Here is a 16606-nt window from a genome sequence, read left to right as displayed (position 1 = left end):
ACTGCGTACGGGAATGGCTTAAACAAGTCAACTGAACTACTCTGATTGCCTCCCAAAGAGGAAACTTAGACCTTGAGAAATCTCAACAGGAGGTTAGGAAGGCCATTTCTGCCTGTAAATCAGGTAAGGCTGCGGGGCCAGATGGCCTCCCTGTAGAATTGTATAAATCTTTCGAAGAAGTGATAATTCCGACAATGACAACCTTTTTAATAAAATATTGCTTGATGGAATGACGCCCCCTACCTCCTGGGGAGGAGCCACCATAATACTGATTCTAAAACCTGGAAAGAATCCAGCCAACTGTGGGTCATATAGACCTATTTCACTTTTAAATACGGATTATAAGGTTTTTACTAGGATTCTGGCCGATAGACTGGGTGTGGTGGCAGGTGATTTATTGCACGCAGACCAAAAGGGTTTCTTGAGAGGAAGGAATCTTTTCGATCTTACCCATGATTGTATAGGTGCTATTGATTTCGCCTCCACCTTTTCTCTTTCTTTGGCAGAAATGAGACTAGACACCACAAAAGGCATTTGATAGGGTGAATTGGAATTATTTAGCCGCGGTGTAACGGAAATCTGATCAATCCTTTTAGGATCAAAAGTGGAACCAGACAGGGCTGCCCCCTCTCCCCCCTCCTATTTAATCTGTACATAGAGCCTTTTGTTCAACATCTCAGGGAGGAGACGGGTATTACATCTTTTAGATGTGGAGCATGGGAGAGGAAGGTAGCCCTCTATGCTGATTATTTTTAATCCTTACATCAGATTTGGAGGTGTCTTACCCTCATGTCATTCGTCTAGCACAGGATTTTGGTGTAGTCTCTGGATATGAGGTTAATGCAGGAAAAACCGAGAGAATGGCCTGGAGCTTGCCGGGATGTTGACACCAAACCAAGAACGAGATGAGATATTTGGGAGCACAGATTGTCCATAATATAGACAAGATCTGAGACCAATCTGGCGAATGTTTCAAAAGAATGTCAGAAACTCTTGAAGTCTTGGGTCCATCTTCCTTTGACCATATTGGGGAGAATCAATCTCTCCCAAAAATTACTTTTCTTTTCAACACTATTCCTCTACTTTTTGAGACACGTGCAATAACTAAACTTTAGCAATCTATTAATTCATTTGTATGGGCCGACAAAACTGCGAGGATATCTTGGAAGAAATTAAGACGCAGGAGGGAAAAAGGAGGCCTGACATTGCCAGATTTATAGTACTATGCCTGGGCATTTCAGCCGACGCATTCAAGAATGTTGTTAAAATCTCCAGATTCATCAGAGATGGGGGTAATGTTTTCGGCTACATTGGATATCGGGGGCTACCAAAAGAGGGTTTTCTTTTTAAATATGGAGACCAGAAATTTTTTAAGAAGGTAAGGCTGAAGGTCTTACTGAATATGGCTCGCATATGGGCAAGAATCAAACAATGCACGGGATTAGGCTACTTTTCAAGTCTGGCTCCACTGTGGGATTCTCCGGGACCCCGGACTGTCTAAAGGATAAATTGGCAGCCCCTTTAAAAACAGCCGGGTTCTTGGTGTGGGGAGACTTGGTGGGGGAGGGCTTACTTTTAACTTGGGCATTTTTAAAGGACAAAATGGAGAAAGGTATGTCCAGGTTTTAAATACTTACAACTACAGAGTTGGTCCCAGAGTCTGAATAAACCCATAGGCATGGGAAACATACTAGAAGAGCAACTGGCACAGAACCCGGCAGGTAAGAAAGAAGTATCTTTCTTCTACTGGTGCATTGAGGAGGCTATTGACGGGGATTTTAGGCTAGCTGAAGAATTATGGGGATCATCTATACCAAACATTGATTGGGTAGATTGGTGGCAAATTTCTTGGTGGCAAATTTCTTTTAATACCTTATTTTCAGTTATAAAACCAGCCTGGTTCAGGAGAAACCACTATTTTTCTATACACTGAGCCTATTTTTCCCCAGCTAGGCTTTCAAAAATTGTGAATGGTCCCCCTGCCAGTTGCAAAAAATGTGGTATGGTAATACCTCCGATATACACATGTTCTGGGACTGTCCAGCTATCCAAGAATTTTGGGAGAAAGTAGGAAACACCTTAACAGATATATTGGACTTCCCAGTACACATTTCTCTTAGTCTGGTAATTTTTGGTATATCAAGCGAAATTAAAGGCTGGAGTAGGAGTTTTTTATTTTACTCTATGCTGTTGGCTAGACGAGAAATATGTAAAAGATGGGTTGAGGCTACACCCCCTACTTAATCAGATTGGTTGCCCACCTTGTATAAAACCTCTCGGATAGACTTGGCCAGAATGAAGGGTAGTAGAAAGAAAGCTATTTGGGATGGTTTGATTAATTGGTCTCGCAGCTAAATATTAGTTAGTTATCTATTGTTTATAAGCTCAGCTAAAAACTCTCTCTGATCCTATGATTAAGCCTCATGGGAAGCTCTCAGACTGTGCTAAGACTTGCCTACTTTTCTTGGTGCCCAGGTTCGACTTTTGGTGAGCTGTAGCAACAGTCATCGGTTGCGAACAATCAGAAGAGAGCATGATCACCCTCTCCACGACAACGAGAGGTCAGCAATATTAAGGAGGTTTTGTCAGCTACTGGTTAGCGGGTGACGGATCCGGGTTTAACCCCATGAGAGCCTATGTCTCAAATTGAGTAATAGTGGCTACATCCTAACCTTCTAGTTGTCTGGGGTCGGAGGCGAATGAGGAGAAAAACAAAAAGAAAAATCAAGAATGCTTCAATTAATAACCACAATGAAGAAAAAGAGAAAAAACTTGCAAGAGAAAAAATGATTACTTCGTCCCAAAAAAACCTAGTCTGCTCCTTAGCACATGCTATCCGATTGACAAGGGGAGGCGGTACATGGAACTAAGTGACCCGATAGTTTGTCAATATCACCTGATTTCTCCTGAGGCTTGAGCCGGGAGTTTAAGAGACACGCAGAGCCATTTTACAGGCAAGACATTTATTTGCACATTGCATTTTGCACAGGTCGCTGGTTTTAATCATTGGCATATTGCATTTTGCACAGTTCGCTGGTTTTAATCCTTGTTTTAATACCATTATCTTATGCTGTGGGGACATTTGGGGTGATCAGAGATTGGCGGAGCGACAGTTGGGGGCATTCACTTACTCGGGATCGAGTAACAGGAAGTGCCACCATCTTGGGAGTAGTCTAGGTCGGCGGACCAGGCTACTGAGCATGCATAAAAAGGAAGCTGGCGCGTGCGCGCTTACCTGATTTCTCCTGAGGCTTGAGCCGGGAGTTGTAGAGACACGCAGAGCTATTTTACAGGCAAGACATTTATTTGCACATTGCATTTTGCACAGGTTGCTGGTTTTAATCATTGGCATATTGCATTTTGCCCAGTTCGCTGGTTTTAATGAATATGCTACTTACCAGTATGCATCTGTTCTTGGCATGTAGGGCTGCTGACATTCATATCTGTGCATAGATCGCCGCCTAGTGTTGGGTCCGGATGTTTGCACGTTGTTGTCCTGGAAGAGTCTTCGAAGTATCCTGGGATAGGTGACTCCTCCCCTGGACTACAGTGCGCATGGGCATCCTCTCCATCCTCAGATTGTTTTTCGCCATTGTGGCAGTGATGGAGTAGATACAGAAAGTGATGACCATGCTTACAGTAATTCTGAGAGCTACAGCTGTTACAGGCGCCGGGGAGGAGGGAGGGCGATATGAATGTCAGCAGCCCTACATGCCAAGAACAGATGCATACTGGTAAGTAGCATATTCAGTTCGAGGCATGTGGGCTGCTGAATTCATATCTGTGCATAGAATACATAGCAGTACCTCCTATTAGCGGCGGCTACCAGTGCCAGCTGCAGCGGTCTGAAAAAGAGTTTTGAGAACAGCCTGTCCTACAGCTGCCTGCTGTTTTGATTGCACATCTACACAATAGTATTTGGTAAATGTGTGTGTAGTGGACCAGGTGGCTGCTCTACATATATCATGCAAAGGGATGTTTCCTAGGAAAGCCATGGAGGCCCCTAACTTACGTGTTGAGTGGGCTCGTGGGGGAATCGTTAATGTGCGTTTAGCCTTTTGATAGCAAATTTGAATACATTTAACGATCCATCTGGCTATACCTGCTTTGGAGATAGCGTTACCTTTGTGGTGTGGGGCAAAGGCAACGAAAAGTTGTTTTGTCTTCCTAAAGATCTTAGTCCTGTCGATATAGTACATGAGGGCTCTCTTCACATCTAGTGTATGGAGTGCTCTTTCTGCGACAGTTTGTGGGTTTTGAAAGAAAACAGGCAGTTCAATAGTTTGATTCATGTGGAACTGCGATATCACCTTGGGCATGAATTTGGGGTTGGTACGTAGTACGACCCTGTTGGCGTGAACCTGTATAAATGGCTCTTGAACGGTTAGTGCCTGGAGTTCACTAACTCTTCTTAAAGAAGTGATCTCTACTAGGAAAGCTACTTTCCAGGTAAGGAATTGAATCTCGCATGAGTGTAGAGGTTCAAAGGGTGGACCCATCAGGCATGTGAGGACCAAGTTGAGGTTCCACATTGGAGCCGGTGGGTGGCTTGGAGGAATTACTCGCCGGAGTCCTTCCAAGAATGCTTTGATGGCAGGCACTTTGAATAAAGAGAGGTGCTGCCTGTTCTGGAGATAGGCTGATATTGCGGTCAAATGGACACGTATAGAGGTGTACGCCAGATTGCATCGGTATAGGTGTAAGAGGTAACAAATTATGTTTTGGATGGATGCGTCTAGCGGGTTAATGTCATTATTATTGCAATAAATGACGAACCTTTTCCATTTGGCTGCATAGCAAGCTCTGGTAGTGGGTCTTCTAGCTTCCTTAATGATGTCCATACAGTCAGGTGGCAGGTTTAGGTAGCCAAACTCTAGGACTTCAGGAGCCAGATCGCCAGGTTCAGCTGTTGCGGATCTGGGTGCTGAATCTCTCCATGGTTCTGCGTCAAATGCGCGGGTTTGATCCGCAGCCTTTGATGCGGCACCACGGAAAGTTCGAGAAAAGTGGTGTACCATGGCTGGCGTGCCCACGTTGGAGCAACCAGGACGAGTGTCAGGGAGTGTTGTCTGAGTTTGCGAGCCACCAGCGGTATCAACGGCGCTGGGGGAAAAGCGTACGCAAATCTGCCGGACCAGTTCATCCATATCGCATTGCCCTGCGATTGTGGATGTGGGAACCTGGCGGCAAAGCTTTGGCATTTTGCGTTTTCGCTTGTGGCGAATAGGTCTATCTCTGGATGACCCCATTGCTGGAAGTACGGTTGGAGTACTGATGGGTGTAACTCCCACTCGTGCATCTGGTGGCTGTGTCTGCTGAGCAGATCCGCCATCTGGTTGTCCTTGCCGGGGAGGTGTTCCGCCATGAGGAACATGTTCCTCTGAATGGCCCACTTCCACATGCTCTGAGCCAGATGAGACAACTGTGGAGAGTGTGTTCCTCCCTGCTTCTGTATGTAGTACATGGCGGTCATGTTGTCCGTCCGGATCAACACGACTTTGTTGCACAAGTGTACTTTGAATGCTTTCATAGCCAGGAAGATTGCCATCAGTTCCAGAAGGTTGATGTGCATCTTCTTTTGTTGTGTTGTCCATAGTCCCTGCACTGTGTAGTTGAGTACATGAGCTCCCCATCCCTGGAGAGACGCGTCTGCTGTCAGTATTATTTGTGGAACAGGCTCTTGGAACAGTCGGCCCTTGCAAAGGTTTTGTGGGTTCCACCAATGCAGAGAGTTGTATGCCCGACCGCTCACCAACACTAGGTCTTTCAACTGTCCTTGAGCCTGATTCCACTGACTTGCTAAGCACTCCTGAAGCGGGCGCATATGTAGTCTCGCGTGTGGGACTATGAAAATGCAGGAGGCCATCATGCCTATCAACTGCATGAACACTCGCGCGGGAAGGGAGTGTTGTGGTTTGAACTTGGAAATCAGCATTTGCATGCTGTTGATTCTCACTAAATTTGGCTGAGCTGTGGCCGCCAGAGTGTCTATAGTCGCACCTAGGTACTGTTGTACGTGTGCGGGTTGGAGATGGGATTTTGGGTAATTTAGTGAGAACCCCAGACTGTGAAGGAGGTGAATGGTGCGGGACATGGGCTGGCACATTGCTGGGCTGACTTTGCTTGAACAAGCCAGTCGTCCAGGTAAGGGTAGACGTGTATGTGCTGCCTCCGTAGATGTGCAGCCACAGTAGCTAGGCACTTTGTGAAAACTCTGGGTGCTGTTGTCACGCCGAAGGGAAGGACTTTGAATTGGTAGTGCTGCCCCTGAACAGTGAACCCGAGGTATTTTTTGTGTGAGGGGTGAATGGGTATGTGGAAATACGCATCTTTGAGGTCCAGTGTAGCCAGGAAGTCTCCCTGCTTGAGCAGCGGGAGGACTTGCTGTAAAGTGAGCATGTGAAAATGCTCGGAGAGAATGTAGCGTTTGAGGGGTCTCAGGTCTAGTATAGGTCTGAGTGACCTGTCCTTTTTCGGTATTAAAAAGTACAGGGAGTACACCCCCGTACCTTGCTCGTGGACGGGTACGACCTCTATTGCGCCTTTTAGTAGCATACTTAGCACTTCTTGCTGTAAGAGCGTTAAGTGCTCTGAGGACATAGGACGGTGTTTTGGAGGTATTGTGGGTGGAGTCGAGGTTAATTCTAGGCAGTAACCGTGTTTGATAATATCTTTGACCCACCTATCCGTGGTGATGGAGTTCCACGTGGACAGGAACCTTTGTAGCCTTCCCCCGACAGGTGTTATGTGGTCGGGAGGAAGGGAGAGGGCGTCACTGTTTGTTCTTGGGGGAGGACCTGGTGTTGCCGTATCCGCGTCCTCTGCCCTTTGTGCTTGAGCCACGATAACCACCCCGGGTGTTTTTATCGTAGGAACTTTGTGTGTTTCCCTTGTTGTAGGTTTGCTGTGACCCCTGTCCTCTACCAGCTCCTCTATTTCCGGGGCGACGAAAGGAGCTGCTCCGAAAGGACTGCGTTTGGAGAGCCCCCATGGACTTTGCAGTGTCTGTGTCCTTTTTTATTTTCTCTAGGGTGGTGTCAACCTCTGGCCCGAATAAGTAGTCGGGGTTGACAGGCTGGTTGAGGATGTTATTTTGTACCTCAGGTTTGAATCCGGAGATTCGTAACCAGGCATGTCGTCGCAACATGACGCTAGTGTTAATGGCTCTGGCAGCTGTATCCGCGGCATCCAGTGCACACTTAATGTATGCGTTTGTGAGGAGTTGTCCCTCCCTGATGAGGATCTCTGCTCCCTCTTTGAATTGGTCAGGGAGATGTTGGAGTAATTGTTCTAATGTGTCGTAGTGTGCTCGATCGTAGCGAGCGAGGAGCGCCTGAGTATTGGCAATGCGCCATATGTTAGCTGCCTGGGCCGCAACCCGTTTGCCGGAGGTCTCTAGCACCTTGGACTCTTTGTCCGGGGGAGGAGCATCACCTGTTTGCGAGTGTGCCCGTTTGCGAGCATTCGCAACTACTATGGAATCCAGAGGTAACTGGCCTCTAATGTAGGTAGGGTCCCCAGGCGCCGACTTGTATTTCTTGTCGATCCTGGGGTTTATTACTCTTGCCCTGGTGGGTTCCTTGAAGATGTCCTTTGCTGGTTTGAGGACACCCTTCAACATGGGTAGAGTTTTTATATTCCTTTCTGAGGATGCGAAAGTATCCATGAGAAAGTCGTCCTCAACGGTGTCAGAGTGGAGTTGCACACCATGATTGGCCGCAGCACGTTCAATGAGGGCGCTGAATGCGGCAGTGTCCTCTGTGGGAGAAGTTTTTGCTCCATAGAGTTGCGGGTCCTGTGTATCCATAGGTGCACCCGAGTCTACAGGGTCATCCCAAGCTTGGTCAGGGTCCTGTTGGCCTTCAGGGTCCATCTCTCCGGGGTAGGGGACTTGGTCACCTATGTAGTCCTCCAAAACGTCTGTTTCGGAGTGTGTGGGAGAGAAGGACTGTGCATCTTGGTAAGAGGAATGGAGAGGTTCGTAAAGAACTGGTTCCGAAGCCACTGGCAGCTTTTTCTTAAGCGGGATCCGGTAGGAGTCCAAAGCTGGCTCGGAAGTTATTCTCCTCTTGTGGAGCATCATCCTGCCGGTGTCGGCGTCGATGATGTGTGATGGTGACCTCTCTGCAGGAGAGCGTTCGGCAGGCGTGATCGTGGTGTGGGTGACCCGTGTTCTGATTTGGAACAGTTTTGGGGCCGTGGATGGCGGCAGGCCAAAAGTGATGTTGGCTGGTGCCGAAGAGGCCGTTGGAGCTTTTATCGGCTCGGAGCCTGACGTGTCCTGGAGGACTGCTTTGTGTTTGACGCGTTGCGCAGCAACTGGCCGCACCTGGAGCGCCATCGATTCTTTGGCGCCGACCGGTTCTGTAGAGGCGGGCGTGGACTTCTTCGGCGCCAGTGGGTCATCGAGTCGAGGAGCGGTAGTAGCCGTCGACGATGAGTGTGCCTTTGGTGGTGCTGTCGAAGCGGTGTGGGACGCAGCAGGCAGTTTGACCTTTGGGGTCGGAGCCGATTGTGTCGGTGCCGGGAGCCGAGTAGGTTTGGTGGCACCGAAGGTCTTTTTCCGTGTGTCGGCGCCGACGTCGGCTGCTGCAAGCTCGGCAGCGAAGTCTCGTTTGGTGCGGTCGGTGCCGACGGGTTTTGCTGGCGTCGAAGGTGTGGTGGGCCTCGATCCGACCAGCGTCACTTTCGGTTTCTGGTGAACCAATACAGCTTTCGGTTTCGGTGAAGAAGGGAAACCAGCCGTTTTGGGTAGTAATGGCTGCCGCTGAATGTCCGAGGCCAGGGCCAGAGGGCGGGGCCGAAGAACTGCGGGATAGGTCTTGGGTAAGGCCCGAAGGCGATCCCTCGACCGGAGCCATAGACTGGCGCACTGGGATATCCTCAGTCTGTACGGGTAGGCCTTGCTCGTCACCGGAGCTACTCTCTTCGGCCCCTAAGGCCTCATTGTAGTCTCCTACCTCGGTGTCGGCTTCATCTCTGTGAAAGAGTCGTTCTTCGACGTCCTCCGATCCGGAGTCGTGTTCGGAAGCGGGGCTGGAGGGTAGGTTCTCCACGTCTTCGACATCTTCGTCCTCGGCGCTGAAGATGTTGGTCGGTGCCGCTTGCTGCGCTTCGAGTCTCGCTGCTCGTCGATTCCGGAGAGTCTTCTTGGATCGGAATCGGGCACAGGCCATGCATGTAGACTCGTCGTGATCCGGTGAAAGTCATTTGTTGCACACCGGGTGGACGTCGACATGGGGATATTTCGCATTGCATACAGGACACCGCTTGAATGGTGTCCTCGATTCCATCGTCGATGTCGGGTCGATGGTCGGATAAGATGCGAAAAAGTCGGTTCTGGAAGTTAGTAAACTAACAAAGATACTATCGATACCGATCGGGAACAGTACCGACGCAAACTAAAGGCCTTTTGGCCTGGAAAAAGTTTTTCCTAACTTGAGTCAAGATAAGCACATCCGAACCCAATGGCGGAAAAAAACAATCTGAGGATGGAGAGGATGCCCATGCGCACTGTAGTCCAGGGGAGGAGTCACCTATCCCAGGATACTTCGAAGACTCTTCCAGGACAACAACGTGCAAAAATCCGGACCCAACACTAGGCGGCGATCTATGCACAGATATGAATTCAGCAGCCCACATGCCTCGAACTCCTTGTTTTAATACAATTATCTTATGCTGTGGGGACATTTGGGGTGATCAGAGATTGGCGGAGCGACAGGTGGGGGCATTCACTTACTCGGGATCGAGTAACAGGAAGTGCCGCCATCTTGGGAGTATTCGAGGTCGGCGGACCTGGCTACTGAGCACGCATAAAAATGAAGCTGGCACGTGCGCGCAGCGGGCGTGCGCCGCTGGCGCGCCCAAGGCGCGCCCAAGGCAAGCCCGTCTGCGCCCGTCCGCGCACGCTCAGCACACAGCGCCAGGGACCCTAGATGTGCTGGCCTAGAATCTCGGCCTTCTCGCAGGTATGACAGCATAAGGCTGGTTACGCTTAGAGGGGCCTCATCTACTAAAAACTGTCCTTGTATATTCCCTAACATACCACCGTTAGAGATTCCTGAGATTTGTGTTAGTTGTGGATCCGATTTACCAAGGATCCTAAACTTAACAATTTTCAGTGAAAAGGAGAGGTCGAGAGGGGCAAGTAGTAAGGAAATCCAAGCAATAAAATGTATTGTAGTTAATGTGAGGTCCCTAGTCAAGCACAGTTTAGAATGTGCTAGACTCATGGACGACCTGGGGGTCAAAGTGGCATTTATCACAGAGACCTGTACAGATGCGGCATCCGGGCCCGACATTGTGAAGGCCACCCCCCCCCCAGATTTTCTGTGCCAGATACTGGATAGACCAATAGGGAAGGGCGGAGGCTTGGCAGTGATTGATCATTCTTCAATTAAGGCTGCCTTTCAGCCAATCCCTATGGATACCTGAGAGGCATTATTATTTAACCTCTCTCTTACTCATCACCACTCCTTTAAGGGGTGTCTTCTATATAGGCCACCAGGATCTAGGAATGCTTTCTTAGCCTCCCTGGGTACCCTTCTAGAAGAAGGGATGCTCGCAGAGAACTTTTCCATCATGGGAGATTTTAATTTTCACCTAGAGCTTACAGAAGAAATGGACACAATGGCGCTGAATGACTTGATGATGACCGCTGACCTGAGACAGCAGGTAGTGGGGACCACGCACAGGGGAGGGCATGCCCTGGATGGGATTTTTTCTAATCATCAGAACTTATATTTTAGGGGCACTCTCCCTCTGGAATGGACAGACCACTCGGCGGTTCAATTTGAGATTCTGCTGCCAGGGGCTCCTAAGAAAAACACTGGCCCTAAGAAGCGTATCAGTAGAAGAGCATGGAATAAGGTGGAGGGAACCACTTTTAACAAATTGTTAGTCTCTTCCAAAACACAACTGTCCTCCGAAGTGAACGAGGCCTGTCAATGCTATACAGGATGGCTAGAGCAGGCCTGTGACAGTGTAGCTCCAATTAAAGTACTTCGGCCCATGAGATTACATCCCTCGGCCCCCTGGTACTCTGAAGAACTTAGGAATCAAAAGCTCAAGTGTAAGCAGTTTGAAAGAAGTTGGAGAAGAAATAACGATATGGAGAAAAAAATATATAAAGCCCACTTGCAGTCCTATAAACAGGCAATAGTGGCAGCCAAACAGACTTATTTTGCCGCTCAGATCAGGAAATCCCAAAATTCTAGTAAAGAACTGTTTAAGACGGTGACCTCGTTGGCCTTGCCAAAGCCGGTGCTAGTTCAGTCTAGCCAAGGACTTTGTGAGGATTTGGCTAAATTCTTTTTAGCCAAGGTAGAATCCATTTACACGGCCTTTAGCACTCTTAGTGCTGGGAATATAAGCAGTTATATAGAGACCCCCACCACAAAAAGGGCGCTCAGCCCGGTGTTTGAGAATTTCCGGCCAGTAGTTTCCGGAGAGATTCAAAAACGTTTATTGGAAGACAAGTCGGGATCCCCTTTTGATCCTTGCCCTGTAAAGGTAATGAAATTGGCGTTGGGTCCTATTGCGGAATCGCTTTCAACCATTTTTAACCTTATGTTTGAAACGGGGCTTTTTCCCAGTCAGTGGAAATTGGCCTCGGTCTTGCCCCTCCTAAAAAAAACAAATCTCCCGGTAAATGATCCTAGTAGTTTTCGTCCAATCTCCAGACTTCCCTTACCGGCTAAACTGGTGGAGAAAACTTTAAATATGCATCTCAGCCAGTTCTTGGATGAGACTCAAGTACTTGAGCCGATCCAGTATGGCTTTAGGCCAGGTCACAGTACGGAATCGGCCCTTATAAAGGCCACAGAAGAGATCAGGGTTGCGGTGGATCAGGGAGGGAAAGCAGCTTTGATACTGTTAGACCTGTCCGCAGCATTTGATACGGTTCACCACACTATATTGCTGAGCCGTTTAAATACCTGTGGAATTCAAGGGAAGGCCTGGGATCTGCTTAGATCCTTCCTTGCAGACAGGAAACAGATGGTTGCCCTTGGGGACTTTCAGTACAGTCCCTTCTCACTGCCCTGTGGGGTCCCGCAATGATCATCATTTAGTCTGACTCTTTTTAATGTTTATGTTAGTGCATTAGCCCCAATTATAGATGCTTTTGGTTTTGGTCTTACATCATATGCCGACGATACTCAGATCATGGTATCTTTGACACCGGAGGGAGAGACGGATACGGAAGGACGCTTCCGTGAATGCATGCTAGCAGTTGACAATTGGATGGCACAACTATTGCCTCAAATTGAACTCCGAGAAAACGGAGGTGATATTGTTTGGGAATTGCACTAGTTTCTGAACTCCCTCCATGGTGGCCGGATTCAATGGGGAATTCCCCTCTGCCTACTACAAAAGTTAAAAACATGGGAATATTACTTGATGATAAACTGACCTTAGGTCCCCAAGTAAATGCGGTAGCTTCTAAAACCAGCTATATTATTAAAATGCTGAGGAAAGTTCTGCCCTCGCTGCCCAGGGAAAGTAGACAAACGGTAGTTGTTGCGCTGGTGATGGCCAGACTGGATTACTGTAAGGGACTCTACCTCAATATACAACAAAGAGGATTAAAAAAATTGCAGATACTTCAGAATGCGGCTGTTAGACTACTTATGGGCCAGTCAAGTCGTTCCTCTGTTTCTAAGGAAAGGAATGCCTTACACTGGCTCCCAGTCAAGAGCCGAATACAGTTCAAGGTACTATGCTTGGCTTTTAAAGCCTTACACGGCAAGGGTCCAGAATTTTTACAGCAGAGACTGTGTTGGTATGTCCCAGGCAGATTACTGCGGTCTAAAGAAGCCTTCTTGGCCAAGGTGCCGCGTATAAAGAAAGCCCGTTGGGGGGGCAAAAGCTTTGTTCACGGCACAGCAATGGCTTGGAACAAATTGCCGCGCCATCTGAGAACTATCACAGAGCTCCTGCCTTTTCGCAAAGAATTAAAAACCTGGCTCTTTTCTAAGGATTAGGCGTCCCTCTACTTCTGGCCTGCATCAGTTTTGGAATCAGTAAGCGCCAGGACACCTCCGGGTATTTGTTGCGCTCTATAAATTTCATTAACATTAACAGATCGGCTCTAGGACAAAGATAACATTTACGCGGAAACAAGGTACAACTTGACAACCACAGGCCCTTCTTGGCCAAGCACAAGCTATACCTTATATCCAAGGACCAAATTGTCCCTAATGTCCAAATTACACCCTATTTCAACACCCATGGGTCATCTATAATATGCTCAGCAGTCCAAGCAACACCACCTCTCACTTCTTTCAGATATCAACAGTGTTAAGAAACCAGTAGTACTGAGATAACCCTTTTAGACCAAACATCAGATCAAAGTCCTGGTCTTGTATCATACCCAGGGCCTATGCGTACCATCCGTATCACGCCCAGTGGTCCAAGCTATGAGGCCTCACCCCTGTATCACACCCAGGGGGCAAACGTATCATCTGTGTCATGCCCAGCGGTCTAAGCAACTAAAAATGTTCACCTTTCCAAGCGTGCGAACTATCGAAAAAAGATGATCTCTGCGGGATTGCTTCCGAGGCCGCTTGTGACCATTCAGTTCAGACACATAAAAGAGGCAATATGTCAGATTTATGTCAGTGGCAGGGTGCTCAGGTTAAGTTCTTCTGCTCCTTCCTAGTTTGCCATATGCCAAATGCTGGGACTAAGGATCAGATGTAGTCTTTTACCCACTTAGCAGCTTTAGGATGGACCTCCAACCCTGAGATTCAGTAGAGCTTTCAGTCAATTGTGGCATCTGCTCACTTTCCTTGCTGCGCAGATGTGAACCCGCACGGGTGGGGTCCTTTCCTTCGACCGCAGTCGGGTTCCAAGCACCAATCTTATCTTAATTAATGATATGCCTGAATGCTGTTATTTGCTTTTGGAAGCAGTTCAAGTGAAGGCTGATGTGGAGGCGCCTTCAAAGATTCCTTTGGAAGACTCCTGAACGGCCGATGAAACCTACCTGTAAATCTCCTGGAAGCATTACTAGAGAAGGCAAATTATTAAACACCCCATGAACCACATCTAGAGGGTGTCTGGAATCATATGTAAAGGCTGCTCGGAACCCCTCTGCACATTTTCTGTAAGCAATTCTTAGAAAGGCTGATCCTGAAGGGCCCATAAACCTTAGCTTGAAGGCACCTTGAAGCAACCTTTGTGAAGGCTGTTACACCTGGGGGGCTACTGAAAGCTTTCCTTCTGAAGTCTGATCCTTAAACACACCATGACGCTTACCTAAAGGACTCCTGCAATCAGATGATGCAATGCCCGATCTTAAAACATCCTTAGAGACTCATCTGTAGGTCTCCTGGAAGCAATTCGGGTGTAGCACCATCTTAAAGAGACCGATGAAAATGACATGGAAGCAGACCATTTGAAATCTAATCCTGAAAACCCCATACAACGTCAACAGCACAACTTGTGCAAGTCAAGCCCGATCTGGAAACACCCCCTGAGACTCATCTGCACATGGAAGCAATCTATGTGCATGGTGAGAATAAAGGCCCCATTAACCTCAACAGTATATCTTCTGAAGTGTCAACGCGACACCAGAGACATATATTCCACATAAACCTCCCCCAGAAAAGAAGTAGAACAAGAAACTGCTGAAACTATAACCTCTTTTAAAACTCACCTCTCGATCTCTTCAAAGGCACATATGTGACGTTCTATACGATTATTTGTCTCTTCCACTTTTGCCCGCTCCCGCTCTTTCTTCCGCAAGTAAGCAGTAAGCAGCAGACTTCTGCGCTGGACATCTCTCAGCTTCTCATAATTGGATTCCATGGTGGACACTAATTGTCAGGAAAGATATGTTTATTTCTTTGCATAGTTCTTAATACCACACTTGATCCATTTCTAAGCTTTCTAAATAATATGTTATTATAACTCAATTAAATGGCACTGAATCAATCTCAGAATGGAGAAAGGCTGTGTGTGCTCAACCAAGATTTGCACTTGTGACCTTGAGATCATAAATAAATGCCACCAAAAAGCGTTCAATTAGTTGAACCAACATCTTCTTGCTCCATGATGAATGGGAAAGTCTTAGATAAAAGCCTATTTTCTGCCTATACCCATTCTTCATCATTTTACAAAGAACAGTATTTCAACCTGCAGTACTATAATGGGTATACTCGGTTAATCTGCATTTATTTGCCCCCAATTTGCAACAAGTCTCTGTCCTTACCTATACTGTGCTTTGTGCATGGTTCCAGCACAGAAATGTGGTTCCTTCCACTGCTTGTACTGAACTGTATTAAACTGTATGGTAACATTTATATATGACCCCATACTGCCCGCCCTTACTATTCTTAGCTAACCAGAGACTAATCAAGGCTGTAAATGAATGCAAAAAACCTTGCAGCCCAGGACACTCATGTTTAACCATGTTTTATCCCTGCCTTAACTTTACATTTTGCATCCCTAAAGTAAATTAGGGTTATTGTTTCCTTTAGGGTACTGCATGTGGTCATATGTACTTACAGCTTGCGGTCAACTCTGGCAGTTGCCGCTTTAGTTTCACTTCATCATGCTGCAGCTTAGACTTTAATTCAGAAATCTCTTCCATAATTATGTTCTTCTCTTTTTGGCTGTCAGCGGATTCCTGCAGTGTAAAACTGAAAGTAAAAACTCAAATACATAGCGGATAGCAGCAAATCGGTAATGGTGACCAACAGAACCATACAGCACGCAGGGAGAGGTATCCCAGCAGAAAGAAATAAGTTTCACCATTGTGCAAACCGGACCTTCAGAATATCTTCAGAAGATAAACATATATACACAGTTAGCCTTTATTCTGACAATGTGGAATGAGCTCTCCTTTCAGGCACATTTCTGAACAGGACACACAGTAACATTCAATTAACAAAATGCATGGGTAAAAGGATGCAAACTTCAGGATGTCGAGACTGGATAATTGGGGACACTCGGCATTTGATGGACCCATGTAAGCTCCAGAAGCAAAATACACCACAGAACGCAAGATCGTTAATCAGAACAGTTTTCCTGGGACCAGAGAACACCACATTAGGTGCTCAAGATTGATGATCAACCTGGTACAACATTTCAACATGATGCCTCATTTACCGGATGATTTGACTTGAACAAAATACAAAAGGAACCTTAGCATCAATACATTCCAAGGAACAGAATTGGATATCTGATCATACATTTGAAGGGCCTTAATGACTTGATTGGATAGATGTATTATGCATAATAGTTAGCACCAAACAAACCAGAGAGGAGCAGCTGATGCTGTACACAGCTATGGTTTAAGTACTCAGTCTTGAGCTAAGGCCATTGCTTGCGCTCTACAGGGCTCATTATACTTCAAGGACTGATTACAATTTTTTATGACATTTTAAATGAATTGCATTTTCCCTAGTATGCAGCATGATCAAATAATAGAGGTGTGTATAAGAACCCAGTCATAAGCAACATATTTACAGTACTTTAGATCGTGCTTTACACACCCTGATGTTGTACAACACAAGTAAATCCACACTAAACCACATATCCACTCTGTCTCAAACCAGCATAGCCTACACATGAATGGTTGCAACCAGCAGTAGTTCCCATT

General features: G+C 47.0%; 1 protein-coding gene across 4 annotated transcripts in view; it reads right to left on the bottom strand.

Annotated features, from left to right (window-relative positions):
• HAUS5 (HAUS augmin like complex subunit 5) overlaps positions 1-16606 on the bottom strand; it is a 343036-nt gene that overhangs the window by 227466 nt on the left and 98964 nt on the right. For 2 of the 4 annotated variants that reach the window (XM_085615894.1, XM_085615895.1), the window contains 2 exons: positions 15511-15644; positions 14660-14819 (listed from right to left, as the gene is read on the bottom strand). In XM_085615894.1, coding sequence (XP_085472020.1) covers positions 14660-14819; positions 15511-15644 — 294 coding nt within the window. The remainder of the gene's footprint in view (positions 1-14659; positions 14820-15510; positions 15645-16606) is intronic. The other 2 variants (XM_085615897.1, XM_085615898.1) reach the window with 1 other exon arrangement.

Source organism: Triturus cristatus, chromosome 7 (genome assembly GCF_964204655.1).
Source record: "Triturus cristatus chromosome 7, aTriCri1.1, whole genome shotgun sequence".
NCBI lineage: Eukaryota > Metazoa > Chordata > Amphibia > Caudata > Salamandridae > Triturus > Triturus cristatus.
This window is presented reverse-complemented; position numbering and strand designations above follow the sequence as displayed.